This window comes from Capricornis sumatraensis, chromosome 16, assembly GCF_032405125.1.
Source record: "Capricornis sumatraensis isolate serow.1 chromosome 16, serow.2, whole genome shotgun sequence".
Taxonomy (NCBI): Eukaryota; Metazoa; Chordata; class Mammalia; order Artiodactyla; family Bovidae; genus Capricornis; species Capricornis sumatraensis.
The window spans coordinates 78,038,306-78,059,880 of record NC_091084.1 but is presented as its reverse complement, the minus strand read 5'-3'; the positions used below and the strand labels follow the sequence as shown (position 1 = coordinate 78,059,880).

Sequence of the window (21,575 nt, the reverse complement as noted above, 5' to 3'; positions counted from 1 at the left end):
TGACTGTGTAGATCACAACAGACTGTAGAAAATTCTTAAAAAGATGGGAATACCAGGCCACCTTACCTGCCTCCTGAGAGATCTGTAATGCAGGTCAAGAAGCAACAGTTAGAACTGGACATGGAACAACAGTTCTTTATTCATTTGGAACTGGTCCAAATGAACCAAATCGGGAAAGGAATATGTCAAGGCTGTATATTGTCACCCTGCTTATTTGACTTATATGCAGAGTACATCATGAGAAACACTGGGCTGGATGAAGCCCAAGCTGGAATCAGGATTGCTGGGAGAAATATCAGTAACCTCAGAGATGCAGATGACACCACCCTTATGGCAGAAAGCAACAAGAACTAAGCCCTGTGGCACAGCCAAATAAATAAATAGATTGTTGGATATTGTGTTTGGCACGGTGCCAGGCCCTTTATGTACATTAACAGCAGATGCGTGGACTGTGTGCTTCCTCTGGACTCACACACCACACATACCATCCATTTAATCCTAGTGACATTCCAGCAAGGTTGGGTTTGTCCTCCTCTCCCACGGGAGCTCTGATTCCCCATGCTGGCTGCTGATCTGTCTGGGTCCCCTCCTCAGTCCTGTTGGGCTCTGGTGTCCCAGTCCATCAGCAAACTCCGGGAGACAGTGAAGGACAGAGGAGCCCAGCGTGCTGCAGTCCGTGTGTCAGGCACGACTGAGCGACTAAACGAGAGCGGCCCCACTCCAGGGTGCCCTTTCATGTGGATGCCCTCCCCTGCCTCGGGCGCTGACACTGCGCTGGTCCACCCCCGTGCAGTGGACACCCTCCTCGCCTCCTTGGGCTCTAGTCTCCAGTGCGGGCTGTCTCTCCGTGTGGACCCTCCTCGCCCTGCGTGAGTTTCCACCCTGCCCCAGGCCTTCCACATAGGTGCATGCCCCCTTGCCCTGTTCACGCTCATCGCCCGAAGCCAGGCTGCTGCCCGATACGGTAGACTCTTATTCTTACCTCCTTGGGTTCTTTTTTTGTTTTGTTTCATTTTTTACTTTTTTGGCCAAACTGCCTCGCGTGCAGAATCTTAGTTCCTTGACCAGGGATCAGACTCACGCCCCCTGCGCTGGAAACAGAGTCTCAACCCTGGACCACAAGAGAAGTCATTTGTCCTTGGGTTCTTGATTCATGCCCCCCGCTCCCTGGGCTCAGTAATTTGTTCGGATGGCCCATAGAACTCAGGGAAGCCCTCACAGTTACTGGTTTATTATACAGTAAATGCTGAAGACATAGGTGGGGCGAGGTCCAGAAGGGTCTTGAGGCACACCACCATCCCGGCACACGGATGTGTTCCCCAGCCTGGGCGCTCCCCACACCCCAGGGGGATAGGGGTTCTTATGGAGGCCTCATCATATAGGCATGATAGATTGTTGAGCCAGTGGCCTTTCTTCCCTTTCTAGAAAATAGGGGTCTGGGGTGAAAGTTGCAAGATTCTATTCAGGCTTCCTCTTTCTGGTGACCAGTTGTCATCCTGAAGCTATCCAGGAGTCAGCTCTTGGAGCAAAAGGTGTTCCTGTCACTCAGGAAATGCACAGGGATTTAGGAGTCTGTGCCGGAAACCAGGGTCAAAGACCAGCTACTATAACAAAAGATGTTCCTAGCGCCTCTGTCACCACTCAGAAGATTGCAGGGGTTTTAGGAGCTCGGTGTCAGGAGCCAGAGACTGACATGTATGTTTATTGCTACTTCGCAGACTCTTGATAGAGATTTGGTAACTAGATCACACTGAAAAGCATTGCCATCTTAGCAGTATTAAGGTTTCTGCTTCATGAACACGGGATGCTTTTCCATTTAATGTTTTATAGTTTTCATGATACAGGTTTTGTGGGTTTTTTAATCAACTTATTCCTATGTATTTTATTCCTTTTGATACTACTGTGAATGAAGTTATCTTAATTTCATTTCCGGTTCCTCATTGCAGGTTTATAGAAATATAATTCACTTTTTTATATTGATTTTATATATACTGAACTCTTTTTAGTTCTGGTAGTGTTATAGTGGAATCCTTGGGACTTCCTATTTATAGGACAGCAACACCTGCAAATAAAGATAGTTTTATTACTTCCTCTCCAATTTGTGTGCCTTTTCTTTTTTTTGTCTTAATTTCCTTGAACAGATCCTCCAGTATAGTGTTGAATAGAAGTGACAAGAGTTGACACCCTCGTCTTATTTCCAGTTTAAGAGAGAAAGCTTTGGGTGTTTCACCACTGAGTGTGATGTTAGCTGTGTATTTTTGTGTTGAGGAAGTTCCTGTCTATTCCTCGCTTGTTGAGTTTTTATCATGAAAGAGTGTTCAGGTTGGTGCCACTGTAACATTAGGGCATCAGTAGTTTGACCCACTGTTGCTTTTTTGCATTATCCGTGCAAATATTAACACAATGAAAAGGGAAAATAATGTAGAATTACTGTGAAGAGTTTTGACCTCACTGACCCCCTGAAATTAGTCTCGGGGACCTCTAGGTGTCTGCAGACCACATTTTGAGAACCTGTGTTCTAAAGATTACACTGAGATTGGATGTGTTATTCTAGGATTAGGGTCAAATTGAGCAGAGCTATTACCTGCTTTGGTTTAAGCATTAAGGTTCTATTAATGAAGCCTAAAATCATATACACTTCATTTTTAGCAGCCATGTAATGCTGGTGTGCCTATTCAGAGTATAATGAGGTTGAGGTCATCATCGTTTTTTTTTTTTTTTTTCTAAACAAAAACTGCTCTTCAGAATGTTTTTTTCTCCCTAACCTGCACATTTGAAGTTTGGTTTTGTTTTTTCCAGATTTGTTTATTGGTTGTGGTGGGTCTTTGTTGCTGCATAACAGCTTTCTTTTAGTTGGGGTGAGTTGGGGCCACTCTTGGTTGCGATGTGTGGGCTTCTTGTTGCGATGGCATCTCTTGTTGTGGAGCAGTCTCCATTCCTCTGAGGCCCCTAGGATCTTCCTGGACCAGGGATCGAACCGGTGTCCCTTGCATTGCAAAGCAGATTCTTAACGACTGGACCACCACGGAAGCCCTGTTTGGCCTTTCTAATCTCTGTAGTAGTTTACATCCATTCCTGTTAGTTTCATTTGTTTCTTCTTGGTTTTCTTTTGGTTCTTTGGACACTTAATTCTGTTAAGTGCATTAATTTAATCATTCTCAGCATCATGTCCTCAGTGTTATATCATGCCATATGTATTTCCATCTGGGCTTCCTTAGGCTCAATGCTTAAGAATCTACCTGCAATGCAGGAGACATGGGTTTGATCCTTGGGTTTGGAAGATGCCCTGGAGGAAAAAATGGCAACCTGCTCCAGTATTCTTGCCTGGGAAATCCCATGGACAGAGGAGCCTGGTGGACTATAGTCCATGGGGTCGAAAAACAGTTGCACAGGACTTAGCCACTACACAGTAATAATAATGGTTTCCGTCTAGGACACTAATAAAAATCTCAAACAGAAGTGCCATGGACCTGTGATGTGGTCTGTGGAATGGTCTTGGGGCACAAATTATTGTTACTAGTTTACAATAAAATAAGTACAGAAACTGAGAGAATGGAAGCATAAGTGATTTGACGTTGCCACAGACACGTGGTTTCTGTATGTCATGAAAGAATCAGTCTGAGGGGCTTCTCTAGTGGTCCAGCGATTTAAGACCCCATGATTCCACTGCAGAGTACGCAGGTTCAGTCCCCGCTTGGGGGATTAGGATTCCCACATGCCACCCAGTGGAGCCCCCGCCCATGCCCCCCATCCCCCCTCAAAAAAAGAATATTAGTCTGGAGCAGGTTAAAAAATTTAAAAAAAAGCATCCCTTTGTTCCTTTACCACAGGTGGTTTAAGAAGTGCTGCACTGGACCCGCGTTTTCCCAGCTTTTTGGCTGGAAGAACAGCAAATGGTTTACATGGCCATCTGGACACCGTTGTGTGGCGATGGACATATAGCAGAAAACAGTTTCCGTGAAACATATTCACCACGGGTGATGAGCTGATAAGCTCTTAATCTTTTTTTTTTCTTAAATGCTGGTTGAGACCTACTAAGTTGATTCATGTCTCACTAGTGCTTTGAGATATGTAGCTGGTAAAATGTAGCTGGAGGCGGGAATGAATGTGGCCACCACATATTTTTCTCATGCTTTGTACAGTCTGTTTTTCTCTCAAAGGGAATCACTATATATTTTTTAAAGCTTCTTGTGAACAGTTGCTTATGTTACCAGGATAGAATCATCACTCTTATTAGTTTCTAGTATATTTTCTTTGTCAAGAAATTATTTAAAATAATGTTCATTAAATATTATTTTTGAGTTTGACATCTTTTTTGTTTTGGCAGTAGAGTTAAATATGAAACATGAATTATTTTATAGGTTTTTGTTTGTAGGGAAGATTGACTCGAGTTGATTTCTATCATGTGTATGTTTTAAATTATTTTTGGTAAAAGCATTAAAAATAGGTTTCTGACCATAGATTCCACTTCATACCCAAGGATAGCTACCATGGCTGGGGGAAATAGTAAATATCAAGTGTTAGGGAGGATGTGGAGACATTGGAACCCCTATGCATTACCGGTGGGGATGTAAAATGCTACAGCCACTATGGGGTACAGCTTGGCAACTCGTCAATTTCCGTATGACCAAGCAATTCCTCTTCTGGATATATACCCAGAAGAATTCAAACTAGGGTCTTGATATTTGTACACCCACATTCTTAGCAACAATATTCCCAACAGCCACAAAATGGAAGCAACCTAAGTCTCCATCGATGACTGAATGGATAAACAAGATGTGGTATTTACATAAAACGGAATGTTATTCAACTTTAAAAGGAAAGAAATTCTGACACATGCTGCAATGTGGGTAAACCTTGAGGATATTGTCCTAAGTAAAAATACAGCCCCTAAAAGATAGGTACCATTATGTTGAGGAGTCAAGATCCTAGAGATAGACAGTAGGATTGCCAGAAGCTGGGCGGGGTGGGGGGCGGGAGTGGGAATGGGGGATTTAATGAACACAGGGTTTCTGTTTTGAAAAACAAAAAAAAGTTTTGGAGATTGGTTGCACAAGTATAAATGTACTTAATACTACTAAGCTGTACAATTAAAAATAGTTAAGATGGTAAGTGCTACATATATTTTGCCACACATTTTTTAAAAATTGGTTTTTGAATGCTAATAACTCTTACTTGCTTAGAAAAATGGCATGTTGGTTATTTCAAGTATTAACTTAGCAACTTGTGTTTTATCAGTTCTGCGTTTTCCAGTTGGTGAGCGCTGAGAATAACCGCTATAGCCTAGATCACATCTCCTCACTGTTCACTTCTCAGGTAGGTTGAATCATGCTTTGCATATCACACAAGTCCAGGAAAGAAGTATTGGCTAACATACCTGTTGTAATGGGATTGTACTCTTGAAGTGGATTATTTAATGAAACTTCGTCCAAACAAAATTTGATTTGGATTTCACCTGGTTCACATGGCACCATCTTTTGTTTCCATGTTTTTACCTCTGCTTATATGAGTGTAACTCACCATAAGGTAGTACCCTTTCTGTCTTATTTTAACCTGTATTTGTTTGTTTTCTCCCTGCATTTCCTTCCAGGAGACACTGATTGACTTTGCCTTAACCTCTACGGATATCTGGGCCCTGTGGCACGACGCCGAGAACCAGACGGCTGTGAAATACATCAATTTTGAACAGTGCGTCCCTCTCCTCTGTCCTCCTACCTTGCCCCAGGCAAAGTCACGCTTAGAGAAGGGAGCTCATTGTGTAGGCAAAAGTCAGATGTGTGCATTTAAAGGATTCAGCCCTGGGGTTGCCTGCCTTCTGACAGACCTTCTATTTCATTTTGCGTTCTTACCTTGCGGTTTTAGGACAGAAAAGGGATTCTTAGAGTTGGAAGGACACATAGAAATATGCATATATACCATCTTTATCGGGAGAGATAGCACATATCCAAAAAACTTCTTTTTTTGTTTGTTTTTCAAACAAGCTCTGGCTGGCTTTATTAAAGAAAAGCTGTGCGTGATTGACTTTTTACCAGTCTGCTCTGGCACGACCTGGATGCACCCGTGGCGGCCAGTGTGCATGCTCCAGTATCTCCCACGTGCGTTGCCAGTTCCATGTTGACACCCCTGCAGCGATGGAGGCCTGTTCTGGCTAATATGTTCCGTGTTAACACCCCTGCAGCGATGGAGGCCTGTTCTGGCTAATATGTTCCGTGTTAACACCCCTGCAGCGATGGAGGCCTGTTCTGGCTAATATGTTCCGTGTTAACACCCCTGCAGCGATGGAGGCCTGTTCTGGCTCATACAGCCTAACACTGTACTTCAGATTTCCCCGAGGCTGGGTGGTTGGCAAGGATGGCCGGTTTCACTTTGCTTTGTCTATCGTTGGCAGCATTTGCTTGTACCCCAGCACCCACTTTCCACTTTTCATGACGGGTTGGAGCCTAGAGTTGAGCAACTCTAGCGACTTTTTCATGTTCACCATCTTCTGCCTTAAGTGTGGGATGCCCCCAGCCAAGGGCAGCCTCCAAAAAGGCTGGGGAGCGAGAAAGGTCCCAAATACTTGTAACCTGCACATTTCCATTGTTTTTAAGCAAAGTCCATTTCTGATTCCCACAGCTTCCAAAAGTCACTGCAGCCCCTTTGAGGTCTCAGTGTCCTCACCCTAAGGTAAAAAGTAGATTCTACAACAACAGCGCTTCTCAAACTTCGTTTTTTGATCAGGAAACCCTTTTATTTACATACTATGCATTTTAAGATTTTTAACAGTTACAAAACACATTTAAGAACCAGTTTTGAATCAGACACTTGTGTAATTCCTGAAACGTATGAAGGAGTCCCTGGATCATATTTTGATGCTCCTGGAACTACAGTTGCCCCTTGAACAGCATGGATTCTAAACTGGGGGGTCCACTTAATACATCGATTTTTCTCATAGCAGTTACTCTAGTACTGTGGGATCTACAGTTCCCTGAATAAGCTGTACCTGGGTTTTCGAGGGTCGGCGCCTGTAAACCCCCCCATGTTGTTCAAGAGTCAACTATAAAGTAATTGTACCCAAGGGGTCCCTTATGAAACCCGTATTCTAGATTAGAATTCTAGGAGTGGTTGCCCCCAGCTTGACCCTGAACCACACCTCAGAAAGCAGAGAGTACTCCTTATAGATGGCATCAAGGCAAGTGGGTTAAAAAAGCAAAGAATCCAGTGTTGGGTGAGTTTGAAACCTGGTTCCCCAGCTTATTAGCTGTGAGATACCCTAAACCTCACTTTAGACATCTTAAAATGAGGGCAGTGTATCCTTCACAGAATTATCATAAGGTATAAATGAAGTGTGGGATTCTCTGGTAGCTGAGCTGATAAAGAATTTGCCTTCAATGCAGGAGACCCCAGTTTGATTCCTGAGTCGGGAACGTCCCCTGGAGAAGGGATAGGCTACCCACTCCAGTATTCTTGGACTTCTCTGGTGGCTCAGATGGTAAAGAATCCACCTGCAATGCAGGAGACCTGGGTTCGATCCCTGGGTTGGGAAGATCCCCTGGAGAAAGGAAAGGCTACCCTCTCCTGTATCCTGGCCTGCAGAATCCCCATGGACAGAGGAGCCTGGCAGGCTACAGTCCGTGGGGTCACAAAGAGTTGGGCAGGACTGAGCAACTGAGCACACACATAAAGTATATCTAGAATTACACCTGCAGAAGGTGTAGCGTGTGGTAAATGTAGAATGAAAGTTAGCTATTATTTGTAGATTTGTGTTTAGAGTTTTAATTCAGGAAGATGCCTATCAAAAGAAGTAAGAGCACTTCTATAATCCAGACTCTGCTATGAATACGTTTCTTTTTTTGGAAACTATTTTAAATAGAATTGATCGAGGACTTCCGTGGTGGTCCAGTGGTTAGGATTTCATGCTGTCACTGCAGGGTGCACGGGTTCAGTCCCTGGTCAGGGAAATTCCACATGTTGCCTGGCACAGCTAGAAAAAAAATAGAATTCATCAAGCAGTAGTTGCAGAGGTCAGCAATGGGACCCTTCCTGCCCAGATATTGCTAACCGCATAAGCTTCATTTTTACTCATCATCTTTACGTAGACTGATGGACTTTTCTCTCTGTAGTAATGTTGCAGGTCAGTGGAGTCCAGTTTTTATGCAGCCACTGCCAGAGGAAGAAATCGTCATCAGAGATGATCAAGACCCCAGAGTAAGTGACGCTGAAGTTTTATATAAAGAGATGATTTACCCTGATCATCAGTTTGAGAAGAACCAGTTGTATTCGCAGAACTCTTTAAGCTGCAGATGAAAGAAACCCACCTCAAACTGCCTTAAGCTGAACGTATTGGCTTGTGCTGCTGAGAAGTTCAGAGTTACCTGGTTTCAGCCAGGGCTGGAATAATGCCTTTCGGGCTTCATTTCTCCTTTGTCTCTCTTCTGCTTTCCCTCCTTTTTGGGTTTATTGTTGAACAAGCGCAAGCTTGTTCAGAAAAGAGAGCGCTTCTGGACTAGGTCGTGGAGTTGACCCTGGCCTGGCATGGTCACTTGATCAGAATGATAGAATATTCTGGCTTGGGCAACATGTCCAGCCTGGACCTTCTTATTGTGGAAGGTGAAGTTCAGCTGGGTGTGGGTAGAGGAGGAGTGATTCTTCAGAGAAAGGTAAGGGGTTTGTTAGTAAAAGAAAGGGAAATGGATTCTGGGCAGGCACAGACCATGGGTGTCCACTATACTAACTGTGTGAATAGATTCATAAAAACTGGAAACAAAATAAATTCTGACAGAGGTATATGCTATGAAGAACACAGCTGTAAAAGGCAATGCAGTAGAGAACAAAACGGGCCAGGCTGCCTGGTTTTCAGGGACATCCTCAAGGTAAATGGAAGAAAAACTTGTTTCTTTACTGTTAAAGTGAGCTAAAAGATTATGGGCTCTGGGTCTAAGACGTTAACTCTTTGTAGGATTGGGAAACCCATTTTGAGTATCTGAAATTGAATATTGCTATATTTTTAATCCCAAGAGTTTATTGGCATTAAACTTTCATCTAGAATTCAAAATCACATGCTGATTTTTAAAAATTGTTGTTTTTCTTCATTTTGATCATTTTATAAATGTCCCTCAGAACCTCAGTGGAAGGAAGGAAGGAAACTTGAATAAAAGTCAACCAAGTTTGCTACTTACTGGCAAATCTGGTTTATAAAACTTGATCAAAATAAGTAGTATGAGACTTTCCATGTCGTTCTCCCTGCTTCACTTCCCCGCTTATTCGAGCTTATTGCAGTTCGTTTGTTTTTTATATAATGCCTATTCTTATTGATCCTTCCCTTTTCATGTGTGAACCTTGAATGAGGCCTTTTGTGGATGGTGAAACTGGCTTAGTTTAACTGTTCTCTTCCTGGTGTTTATGACTAATAACCTAGATAGGAACTCTTCACTTTTCAGATTGGCGTTTGATAAGCTGACCCACTGAAGTGCTCCGTGAGAATGTACTACATTCTCAGTGTAGTACATCCAGTTGGTCCAGAACGCTAGCGGCTTCACTCTCAGGGTGAAAATTCATGACTGCTCCGCCACTCTGCTCTACGCAGAGGGCAGAATTTATACGTTCACGTAATAGAAATGCAGACTTTGGTTTTAATGTGTTGGATGCTTCATTCAAATTTTTCCGAATTTTATCTTTTTTAGAATGATGCTAATTCTTGCTTCAATGTTCTAACAGGAGATGTATCTGCAGAGTCTTTTTACACCAGGGCGATTCATTAATGCAGCTTTATGTAAAGCTTTACAGGTCAGTGAAAAAATATTTGCTATTATTATATAGTTAATGATTACTATTAATTTTTGTTGTTTTGCATGTACTAACCCCAACATAGTTTTGCAGTTGTATATACAGATGTTTATAAATGCTGTTGTAATTTTTTTTAATGTTCTTTCCATAAGAATACCAAGAGTCCCAGTGTGGAGAGATGATTAAGGGCACTTTCCCACTAACTAGTGAAGCATGACGCTAGTAAAGGAGAAACTTGCACCTACACTGTTGTAAAAACATACCTTACTACACTGCATATACTGTCTATACTAGAAAGAAATTTTAAATGTTTTCTTGGATAGGTTTGCTGGTACGGTTTTTACCCTTTTGTTAGTACAGCAAAGGTCTGACTTGGTTCAGGTTCAAGAAAACTCTAAAAAAAAAAATCTAAGCTTCAAAGTTACAGGGTATAAGAGATGCAAGTCACTTAGACTGTGTTAAATTGCCACTTAGCTTCATGAATTTGAAATAATCACTCAAAGAATTAAAAAATCCCTTAGAATCTCCTGATCTGACCTCCCACACAAAGCAGAAATACCTTCTGAGGCTTCTCTGACAGACAGCTAGTCAGCTTCTAGTTGTCTCTGCCTCCAGGGACAAGTTATCTCAGCTCCTCCTGTGTGACTTACCACTCAGAACTGTGCCATCTGAAAGTTTATCCCAGGGTATTCCTTGGCAGTCCTGTAGTTAAGGACTCGGCACCTTCACTCTTGGGGCCCAGGTTCAGTCCCTGTCTGGGGAACTAAAATCCCCCAAGCCGCGTGGTACAGCCAAAGAAAAGTCCATCCTAGTATTAGATCAGATTTAATCCTGCGTCATTTAGGTGGCATCTTTCTTTGGGAGCTTCCCAGAACACGGCTCTTTTCTATAAAGCAACTCTTCAAGTATTTTAAGCGTTTTCCATGTTATCTTTCTCCAGGCTCAGTACACCCAGTCCCTTAACTTTCTCCCAGGTGATGTGGTTTCCAGATCCTTGACTTTTCTTCTGGGTACATTCTTGAATATCTGGCTGTTCTATGTTTTCTTTTTTCTCTCTAATAAAACTCCAGGATGACACAATCACTTATTTCTAAGGCATTATTTCTTTCATCTCATCAGCCCTTCTTGTTAACAGTAGTCAAATGTACAGTTTCTCATGGTGTCTCTTGCAGACTGAGATCCTGAATGATCAGTAAGGCGCCAATCACAAGCTTTACCTTAGGAGCGTCTTTCCCAGTAGAGTGGCCTACCTCCACCAACCTTAGGAGCGTCTTTCCCAGTAGAGTGGCCTACCCCCACCACTGCTCTCGCTCACCTTTGCGCCTGTCAGGATGTCTGTATTTGGCATCATCTTACATCTCCCCTCCAGCTGAGCAGAAGATGTTATGTTTCATTTTATAATTCTTGCAGGCTCGTGAGTTTTTATAGTTTATCCTGGACTACAGAAACTATTTCATCTTCCTGTGATCTCACGGTTAGAAGTTATTTGCACAATGTTAAGAGTAACTGTGCTATTTCAGGCCTGTCCAGTGTCTATTGTGTTGTTATATATTGCCTCAGCGTCTCCTGGAGTATTTTTCAGTTAGTTTTTAGTGTTATGTGGTACTTTAAAGTGTCTCTTTGTTTCTCTCTTCAGATTTTCTGTCGAGGAACTGAGAGGAATTTAGACCTTTCCTGGACAGAACTAAAGAAAGAAGTCACTTTAGCTGTTGAAAGTGAGGTGAGGTTTGGTTAAAGAAAGACAGTTTCTTTCATCGCACTGTGGGGCAGATTGGTACCAAGAAATTGTTCAAATTGTTCATTGGACCTTGTTGCTAAGAAATATAAATTTCTAAACCTTTTCATTAAAGAATTAGATACAAATTTAACAGTCTATGGCATATATACTTCCCTATACTTTAAGGAATATTCACTTCCCTATAGCTTAATAAAGTGATATTAAACATTTATGTTTGGTGGAAGAAAATATCTGAAGTGGTATCGAGTTTCTTTTTTCTTTTTTTTCTTTGCCAGCTCCAAGGAAGTGTAACAGAGTATGAATTTTCCCAGGAAGAGTTCCGAAATTTACAGCAGGAATTCTGGTGCAAGTTCTATGCCTGCTGTCTTCAGTATCAAGAAGCCCTTTCTCGTCCTCTTGCCCTGCATTTGAATCCACACACAAACATGGTGTGCCTGTTGAAGAAAGTAAGAGAGCGGAAACACACAGAGCTCTCCTGTAGGCTGTTCAGTGGGCCTTTCAGAATGCAATGTCTGTTGTATACTGTAGTTAGCTTTTAGGACTTTGGTGGGTTTTCTCTTGCAGGGCGGAGGGCATCCTCAGAATTATAGTTAATTTGTGTTTAAATAGTCTTCTGCACTATTTACCCTTTTCTGCATCTTGTTCACCTTTTACATTGAAGTGATTCCCTATTTGAAAGTTACAAGAATAGCACGAAGCATTTCTATATCCCCTTCACCCAGATTCACCATTTATTAACTTTCATTTGCCTTTCTTCCTGAGCCACTAGAGAGTTAGTTGTAAATATCGTGCCCCCTTGATCCTGACACATTTTAGCAGTGTATCTAAGCACAGCAGCATTCTTTCATAACTGCAGCACAATTTAAAGATCAGGCAGTTTGATATTGGTTTGTATTCAGATTTTACTAGTTGTGCTTAGAATTTTTCTTCCTTGATCTGGGATCCAGTTCAAGATCTTGCATATATTGAGTTGTCATGTTTCTTTACTTAATCTCCAGCTGTTGTCGGCCTTTCTCTGTCTTTCGTGACACTAACTTTTTAAACTGTTTCTTTATTTGGCTGCATCTGGTCTTAGGTGCGTCCAGTGGGGTCTTCCGTTGCCGCATGCGTACTCCCTAGTTGTGGTGAGAGGGCTTAGCTGCTCCGGGCCATGTGGGATCTTAGTTCCCCAACCATGAATCAAGCCCTCGTGCCCTGCATCGCAAGGCAGCTTCTTAAGGGAAGTCCTGACGGTGACCCTCTTTGAAGGCTACACCTGCTATTTGGTAGAGTGCCCTTCAGTTTGGATTTGTCTGGGGTCTCCTCATGATAAGATTCAGGTCTCAACTATTTTATACCCTTAAACACTCACTGAAAATACTAATATAACTGGAAGATTTGTATTTGCAGGGGTACCTGTCTTTCCTTGTGCCTTCCTCCTTAGTGGATCATTTGTATCTCCTCCCTGATGAGAATCTTTTGACAGAGGATGAGACAACCATATCTGATGGTAAGAGTGATTATTACGTCCACATTCAAGCTCCTTTCTCCTTAAGTCCTATGCTTTCATTCAAACAGATACAAAAAACATTGATGGCCACTGTGACCTTTCCTGGTCAGTGTACCTCACTGTACATTAAAAAAAAAAAAAAAAACTGAGGAGGCCTAAGCATCTCCAAGACTTCAGATAGTTATCTGTCATTTATTATTAATATTTTTTTTAGTATAATATTAACTAGCAGCTCTTCATTGACCTGAGACGTGAATGTCACCTTTCCTTACTTACAGACGTGGATGTTGCTCGGGATGTCATGTGTCTTATAAAATGCCTCCGGCTGATTGGAGAGTCAGTAACTATGGATATGTCAGTAATGATGGAAATGAGCTGTTACAACCTACAGTCTCCAGAAAAGGCTGCAGAACAGATTCTGGAAGATTTGATCACTATTGATGTGTAAGGAGAATTTAGGGTAAAGTCCATTTCCTAATGGAAATTTAGCAATTCTTAGTGTCAATATCAGGTTTGAATATAATTCAGATATGTACAAAGTAGTGGCTTAAAGTGAGTTGTCATGATTCTAAGTAGCTGTTTTCAGCTTTTAAACAGAAAATCTAATACATGAATTCAAGTCTGGAAAGAAGACTCATGAATTACAGTCTAGCTATTAACTATGATGTGAAGTCGCTCAGTCATGTCCGACTCTTTGCGACCCCGTGGACTGTAGCCTGCCAAGCTCCTCTGTCCATGGGATTTTCCAGGCAAGAGTGCTAGAGTGGGTTGCCGTTTCCTTTTCCAAGGAATCTTCCCAACCCAGGGATCGAACCCGGGTCTCCCACATTGTAGGCAGATGCTTTTACCATCTGAGCCACCAGGGAACTGAGCTGTAAATTCTAAAATGTAAATGTATTTTCCTCTAATACATTTTGTTTGTCATTTCTGGAAAAAAATGAAGGAAACTTTGCTACATGGCATGAAAGTATCTTGTATACCAGAGTGATTACTTCACTCCTGTGTGACATGGCTGGTTTTCCTGATTCGTAGAGCATTTACCTTACAGGGGCGTAAAGAGTCTATCACATACACTCTCAGAAGTAATGGTTTTCTAACTTTCTTATAGAGACAATGTGATGGAGGATATCTGTAGTAAGCTGCAGGAGATTAGGAACCCAATCCATGCCATCGGACTTCTAATACGGGAGATGGATTATGAAACGGAAGTAGAGATGGAAAAGGGATTCAGTCCAGGTAAATGACAAAGCAGCAAGTGCACCTTTTGATTTAGAGAAACAGTAATGCAGTTAAATTTTTAAATCAATTCTTATTTTTGAATTTACAGCTCAGCCTTTGAATATTCGAATGAATCTTTCTCAGCTCTACGGTAGTAGCACATCAGGACATATCGTGTGCAGAAGTGTGTGTAAAATTGCCAGCACGCGCTTCCTCATCTGCCGAGACCTTTTGATCTTACAGCAGCTACTAATGAGGCTAGGAGATGCTGTAAGTACTGCTTGAGGGAGAGCTTGTCAAATCTGAACTCTGGACTTGACCTGCAGGCACATGGCGGAGCATCAGCCCCGAGAGCACAGAGACGTGTGTCTTTGTTCACTGCTCTGTCCCACGTGCTTGGCCCTTCGTAGGTCCTCTGTGAATGCATGCTGATTTAAGAATGAGTGAGCCTAGATTGCAGATTAAGAATGTATATGAAGCAGGTTGTTTTACTCTTAACCTTTGTGTATATCATGGTGAGATAATTTTCTAGGATGGCTCTCCCAAAATGTAGTAGTATTAGTACAGCTCTGGATGTGATCACAGGGTACCATTGAGGACGGAGGAGAGGGGAAGAAAGAGAAAAAGAACTTCTCTCTTTCTCCAGTGCAGGATTTGCCCTAAGCCGTTTTGAAATTGCAGTTGGTTTTGGGGTCCCCCCAGCTCCATGCTCTGCCCCCCCTGTCCATCCTCGCCTTTTAGCCACCAGCCTTGTGTTGCCACACTGCTGTCCTTGTCTCTCCCCCTCCTCCCCACCTGGAACGTTTCACATTCCAGAGTTAACCTTTCTTCCCACCATCAGTTCAGTTCAGTTCAGTTCAGTCGCTCAGTCGTGTCCGACTCTTTGCGACACCGTGAATCGCAGCACGCCAAGCCTCCCTGTCCATCACCAACTCTCGGTCAGACTCGCGTTCATCGAGTCAATGATGCCATCCAGCCATCTCATCCTCTGTCGTCCCCTTCTCCTCCTGCCCCCAATCCCTCCCAGCATCAAAGTCTTTTCCAATGAGTCAACTCTTCGCATGAGGTGGCCAAAGTACTGGAGTTTCAGCTTTAGCATCATTCCTTCCAAACACTCATCTGAGCCTGACAAGGAAGCAATCTGATTAAACTAATTCATATTGATATAAACTGAAAGCCCTTTGGAGCTCCTGGGGGTGTTTATACTTTTTAAATCAGAATTCATTAACTCAACTACATGGCTAATGGCAGAATTTCTGGTAAAAGATAAGGAGAAAACATTCCGGAAGATGATGGTTTAGGACCACCAAGGAGAAGCAGGACCCTTTCCTGAAAGTTGTCTGTCTGTTTGCCTCACAGCTCATGGGATCTTAGTTACTTGACCAGGGATCGAACCCAGGCTTTGGCAGTGAAAGCCCAAGTCCCAGCCACTGCACCACCATGGAATTCCCTTTGTGGTTTTGTTTTTTGAGTTTGTATTGTATTTTAATATTTATTTATTTGGCTGCATCCAGTCATAGCCGGTACTTTTAGGGTCTGTTCCCTGACCAGGGATTGAACCCATGCCCCTAAAGTAGAAGCGTGGAGTCTTAACCACCAGACCAACAGGGAAGTCCCAAAGCGACACACGTTTTTAAGGCTACTGATATTCTTGTCAAGCTTTCCTCTAATGCTCGTATTTATTTTTACCCAAAACCAGAAGATTAAGAAATGTCTTAGATTTCCCTGTTCCTCTTCTTGGTGAAAGTTAAGCAGTCTGTTACCGTTTTCTTTTTCGCCATCAGCTCCTGTGGCCTGGTGAGCTGTTTTTGTTATTTTGCGCTGATAAGTGGGTAGATCCTTTTGCTGCCTGCTACCCCAAACGCAATGGGTGTGTCTCTTTTACGTACGCCCTTTGTAACTGTGTTATTTCACCGCCACCTGAACCTAAGGGTTATCCTTACTAAATACTATTTCCTGTCTCACCCACCCACCCATGACATACAGGTAATCTTGGGAGCTGGCCAGCTCTTTCAAGCCCAGCAAGACCTACTGCATCGAACAGCTCCCCTGCTCTTATCTTATTACCTCATTAAGTGGGGAAGTCAGTGCTTGGCAACTGATGTTCCAGTTGACACCTTGTGAGTTTCAGTGTTCTGGTTATTTTAAAAATAAATTGTGAGCTTAATGATTCTTTTCATTGTCTGATAAAAAAGCAAATTGAATATTATGCTGTAGCGTGATATGCCTGTAAAGTTCAGAGCTTTCAGATAGGTCCATTTTCTAAAGGTTAGAGGCAAGTTATAAGAATGAAAATGATATGAGAAGAATGAAAGCAATAAATATGTATTATTATTATATGTGTGTGTGAATAATGTAAAGACAAATCCTGTGGAAAGCAAAAGAAGAAGATGAGGTCACTTTGCAGTATGACTCGGAGCTCAAGCTGGTGCTCTGTGACAACCTGGGAGGGTGGGATGGAGGGAGAAGCAGGAGGGAGGGGACGTTTCTATGCCTGTGGTTGATTCATGTTGACCTGTGGCAGAAACGAGCACAATATTGTAAAGCAATTATCCTTCAGTTAAAAATAAATAATTTTTTTTTTAAGTTGAGGTCACAGAGAAAGTTAGGCCACGTATGAAAATATGCTAATTATCAAGAGTAGACTGAGATTCTTTATAACCAAAGTAAGAAAGAAAATTTAACGTGTGCCTAACAGACTGACACTTCAGTTAGATAAGCCACTTTGCTTAAAAGGCCAGGGAAGGCTTTTCATGGCATGGAGGCCTAAGAAATTTTTGCCCTGGCTTCTCCTTGAAGGATCACTGGGTGATAGGATGGGAAACAATCTAAGCCACAGCTCATTTTCCAGATACTTTTGTGCTTTCAGTGGCGCGTTCATGTGTAGTTTATTAGTGAAACTGACAGTGTTTTAATCAGCTAACTTGTTGAAGTAATGTTAGCATAGGAAAATTTATTGAGCTTTTTTGGTTTTTTGTCCCCTTTCCTCACAGGGAGTCTAATCTTCAACATTTATCAGTACTGGAACTAACTGACTCTGGTGCTTTAACGACAAATAAGTTTGGTAAGGATTGGACTGTGTGTGCATTTGATTTTAAGTTTGGCATTTATTGAGTGTTCATTAAGGTGGTCTTTTGCCGCCTTGCTTTAGCAAAGGTGCCTCGGCTCTACTTTCAGTTTGAGAGGGTGTGAGCAAGCTGTGTCCTGAGACCTCTCTGGTTGTGACAGGTAGTATCAGATCAGACAGAAATGAAGGGTGTTGCCTGTATATATGCGCACGTGTGTGCCCAGTCATGTCCAACTGTCTGTGACCCCCAGGCTTCTCTGTCCATGGGAGTTCCCAGGCAAGAATATTAGGGTAGGTTGTCATTCCCTTCTCCAGGGGATCTTCCCAACCCAAGGACTGAATCCATCTCTCTGGTATTGGCAGGCAGATTCTCTACCACTGAGCCACCTGGGAAGCTCTGTGTGTGTGTGTGTGTGTGTGTGTGTGTGTGTGTGTGTGTGTGTGCACGCACCCCCACGTATACGTGTGTACAGCTGCTTTTCCATTACATAACCCTAATCATTTTTTTAATTTACTAAGTTCATATAGCTTTTGTAATCTTGTCTCCATCAGCAAATATCCAAAAGGAGTCCTCTCTCATGCTTGAGAACCATTCTGGAGAATTTATTCTGTGTTTTGGTATAAAATTTAGACTCCTAGGACTATGTTTATTGGAAACACTTTGAGAGGAATGGCATGACTGTCATGTTAATTTAGTGGCTCTTTTATTGTATTTATATAGCACTTCATAGTTTACCGATTGCTTTTATTTATATTGCCATTGATTATACCAGTGATGAGTTTTACGTTTTTAAATAATGTTCTTTGTGACAGGCGTGAAATGAATTGGTAGGCTGTCTTAATTGAAAATTGATACTACTGTCACAAATTGGTGACTGTTAAAACTTTTTATTTTTAAGTATCTAGCCCTCAGACAATTGTGGAATTATTCTTCCAAGAAGTTGCAAGAAAACACATTATATCTCATCTGTTCTCTCAACCAAAGGCGCCTCTAAGCCAAACTGGATTGAACTGGCCAGAGATGATCACTGCAGTTACCAATTATTTATTGCAGCTCTTGTATCCTTTCATTTAAAAGCTAATTGAGAGGGGTTTTTTTCTATCCAAATAGTCTAAGATTCAGGAATATTCTGCCTGTGTAATGAAAATTTTAATGAGGTTGGATGTTTACCCCCCCCCCATCCCAATAAGAAATGATAGTTATTTTCAGGTATCCCTTTTTTTTTTTTTTTAAATTTTCTTTTTTGCTCAGGGGTTGAGCCACATTTTATTGGTACACATACAGTTAATACCTAGGTTGCTTTTAAAGCATACATTTATCAAATATTTATTGAATGGCTTTGTATGCCAAGCCCTGTGTTAGGTACTGAGTATCCATTGGCCTAGTATGCTTGGGCAACATCCTAGCTAAAATCAGAAGTGAGCACCAAGAGGTGAGATACATGCTTTAGTTCTTAGCTGGTTGCATTCTAATGCAGGTGACTAGGCTCCTAGTATACAACCTTTCCATTGTGTTTAATATCAAAGCCATATAGTTGTGTAGGAAGAACATGTGTTGTACCACCTTCTATTTACCTTCTTTTTAAAAATTAAGCCATTTCATGGAGTTTGGGTGCTCAGTGTGTATATTTAAGCTTTACCAAAACAGTAAACAGTTCCCTTAACCAATGACTAGATGGCCTACCAATCCTGGTTGTCTCTTTCTAGAATGTTTGATGGGAAATTGTCAGTATGTACAATTGCAGGTGAGTACCGTTGAACATTTCAGGACAGTTATTCTTGTAAAGAAGGGGATTTCTAGAACTTTTTTCTTTGTAAATGTTTCTTGCATTTTAATTGGGCTGATAAGACCCACAGTAATTTACACTGGATTACATGGAAACATACACCAGAGAGATTTTCTTTACTTCATTCTTGGCAGTATCATTCCTAACACAGTGTTTTATAAAGTACTTTCTTGTTAATTCTCTCTATTGGGTTCTCTTTATAGAAAGAAAACGTATCGTTGTCTTCATATAAATCCTTCACTGGAATCTAGTCAGTTGAGCCAGTAAATACCAAAAGTTGGAAGATTGCCAAGATGGAAAGTGTGTTTGTTTTCATGTGATAGTGTTATTGGAGTCCAGTTTGCTTTCTTAGCGTGTCTAATAACTTATTAATAATTTAAGAATGGATTAACAGGGTTTGGTTTTAACCTCCAGATGCTTTCTGGAAATACAGCTTTTGTGTTGAACGACCACTATCTTCTCTCCCTCTGAAGAACGTGGAAATGAATATCTCCTTAAGGGACATTTATCCTCTAATCAGAAACCACCTTTTTGCCTTTAAGGACTACATTCAGTTGCTGCATCCCTGGTGTCAAGTCAACGTTGGTTCCTGCCGGTTCATGCTGGGACGGTGTTACCTGGTTACGGGAGAGGGCCAGAAGGTAAACTGCATCTGAAAGATGAGCAGACTTTAGAGCAAGGAGGCCACTCAGTTTCCATCTCAGGGAGGGGATTGGAGGCCTAGAATCTTCCAGATAAGGGTAAAGAAGACTAACAGTGCCAGCAAGGGACATGATCTACCCGTGGGGACCGTTTAGCTTCATGTACTTTACAGATTGTTTAGGACACAGGAAAATATGAAGAAGAATACTTTAAAACCCTCCTGCCCCTGTGCAATGCTTATAGGGATACATTTTTGTGACGAAAATATTTCTCAGATACATTGTTTTTATAGCATGTTTTTTTATGCTGTTTTTTTTTTTTTTCCCATTATGGTAGTTTACATTTCTAATTTTTTTCCCTGACATCCTGTTATATAAACTTTCAGACATAAAAGTCCAAAGACTTTCGTACTAAATCCCCCACTCAGATTCTACAAAAATTAACATGGTGCTATAGTTGCTGTATCACAGGTATCCATCAAATATCCTCTTAAAGTTTACTTTGTAATTAGCAACATTAAATTAAAAAGTTAGATAAATTAAAATATTAAATAATGCATCAGAGAATTTAGATACAACAAACAGTAAATGCAGTCATTTACTTACTTAAATAATTTTCTTTCTTTTTTTCGGCTTTTCTCGGTATAAGAACTCTTGGCTCATATTATCTGGAAGTGAAACAATCTATTATAAGTCATTTTATTTCCTTCTATTCCTTCAGGCTCTGGAATGTTTCTGCCAGGCAGCATCCGAAGTGGGCAAAGAGGAATTCTTAGATCGCTTGATCCGTTCAGAGGATGGAGAGATTGTGTCCACCCCCCGGCTGCAGTATTATGACAAGGTTCTGGCATGGTTTGGTCCTTCTTACACCACACTGGGTAAACATGTAACAGGGGCAGGGAGGCAGATAAATGAGAGTTTGGGGTTAGCATATACACTTGATATATAAGCTAGGTAGACGAGGACCTACTCTGCAGCACGAGGAGCCGCACTTAGCGTCTTGCAGTTCCGACCCCGCCGGGTCTCTAGCTGCTCGCCGGCGCTCCAGCTGCGTGGAGCAGGGGCCCCTGTGCTTGCGGTGCTCGGGCTTCCCGCCGCAGCAGCTCCTCTTGTTGCAGCGCGCAGGCCGCAGGGGCGCGGGCTGTGGTTGTGCCTCAGTGGGCTTAGCTGCATGTGGGGTCTTCCTGGGCCAGGGATCGAGTCTGTCTTCTGCGTTGGCGGGTGGACTCTTAGGCACTGGCTCCCCGGGGAAGCCGAAACATGAAATAAAGTGAATTGTATCCAACCTGAAGTGCCTTCATATTTCTCCCTAGGTCTTGCGTCTGCTGGATGTCGTAGGTTTGCCTGAACTGGTTATTCAGTTGGCCACATCAGCAATAACTGAAGCAGGTGATGACTGGAAAAGTCAGGTGAGGACTAACTGTGTCCTGTTTATTACCCTGGAGCTTCCTCACGGGTATGGTGTTCTGATTTCTGTTCTTTTTTTCCCGACATTTGATACTTAGGCCACCTTAAGGACGTGCATCTTCAAACATCATTTGGATTTAGGGCACAATAGCCAAGCCTATGAAGCGTTGACCCAAATTCCTGATTCCAGCAGGTAATCAAACCCACAGTCTTACTTAGAGGAGGCATTTTACCAGCCCTGTGTAATCCACAAGGAAGGTGTACACTTGTATCCCTTTCCTTCTAGGCAGTTGGATTGTCTGCGGCAGCTGGTGGTAGTTCTTTGTGAACGTTCCCAACTTCAGGATCTCGTGGAGTTTCCCTATGTGAATCTGCATAATGAGGTCATCTTATTTACCCACTGATGGCTGGATGTGGTTCTGGTGGTTGTCGTGACGGCTAACGTTGATAGCTGACTTCTTCC

At 42.2% G+C, this 21,575-nt stretch overlaps 1 protein-coding gene across 1 annotated transcript in view; it reads left to right on the top strand.

Annotated features, from left to right (window-relative positions):
• Positions 1 to 21,575, top strand: part of NUP160 (nucleoporin 160) — a 43,499-nt gene that overhangs the window by 11,017 nt on the left and 10,907 nt on the right. The window contains exons 8-26 of the mRNA XM_068988654.1: positions 5,239 to 5,316; positions 5,591 to 5,688; positions 8,103 to 8,187; positions 9,697 to 9,765; positions 11,402 to 11,485; positions 11,779 to 11,949; positions 12,893 to 12,992; positions 13,271 to 13,436; positions 14,101 to 14,228; positions 14,320 to 14,480; positions 16,197 to 16,330; positions 17,204 to 17,274; positions 18,177 to 18,336; positions 18,953 to 19,022; positions 19,607 to 19,705; positions 20,427 to 20,546; positions 21,019 to 21,114; positions 21,211 to 21,305; positions 21,399 to 21,495. Coding sequence (XP_068844755.1) covers positions 5,239 to 5,316; positions 5,591 to 5,688; positions 8,103 to 8,187; positions 9,697 to 9,765; positions 11,402 to 11,485; positions 11,779 to 11,949; positions 12,893 to 12,992; positions 13,271 to 13,436; positions 14,101 to 14,228; positions 14,320 to 14,480; positions 16,197 to 16,330; positions 17,204 to 17,274; positions 18,177 to 18,336; positions 18,953 to 19,022; positions 19,607 to 19,705; positions 20,427 to 20,546; positions 21,019 to 21,114; positions 21,211 to 21,305; positions 21,399 to 21,495 — 2,082 coding nt within the window. The remainder of the gene's footprint in view (positions 1 to 5,238; positions 5,317 to 5,590; positions 5,689 to 8,102; positions 8,188 to 9,696; positions 9,766 to 11,401; positions 11,486 to 11,778; positions 11,950 to 12,892; positions 12,993 to 13,270; positions 13,437 to 14,100; positions 14,229 to 14,319; positions 14,481 to 16,196; positions 16,331 to 17,203; positions 17,275 to 18,176; positions 18,337 to 18,952; positions 19,023 to 19,606; positions 19,706 to 20,426; positions 20,547 to 21,018; positions 21,115 to 21,210; positions 21,306 to 21,398; positions 21,496 to 21,575) is intronic.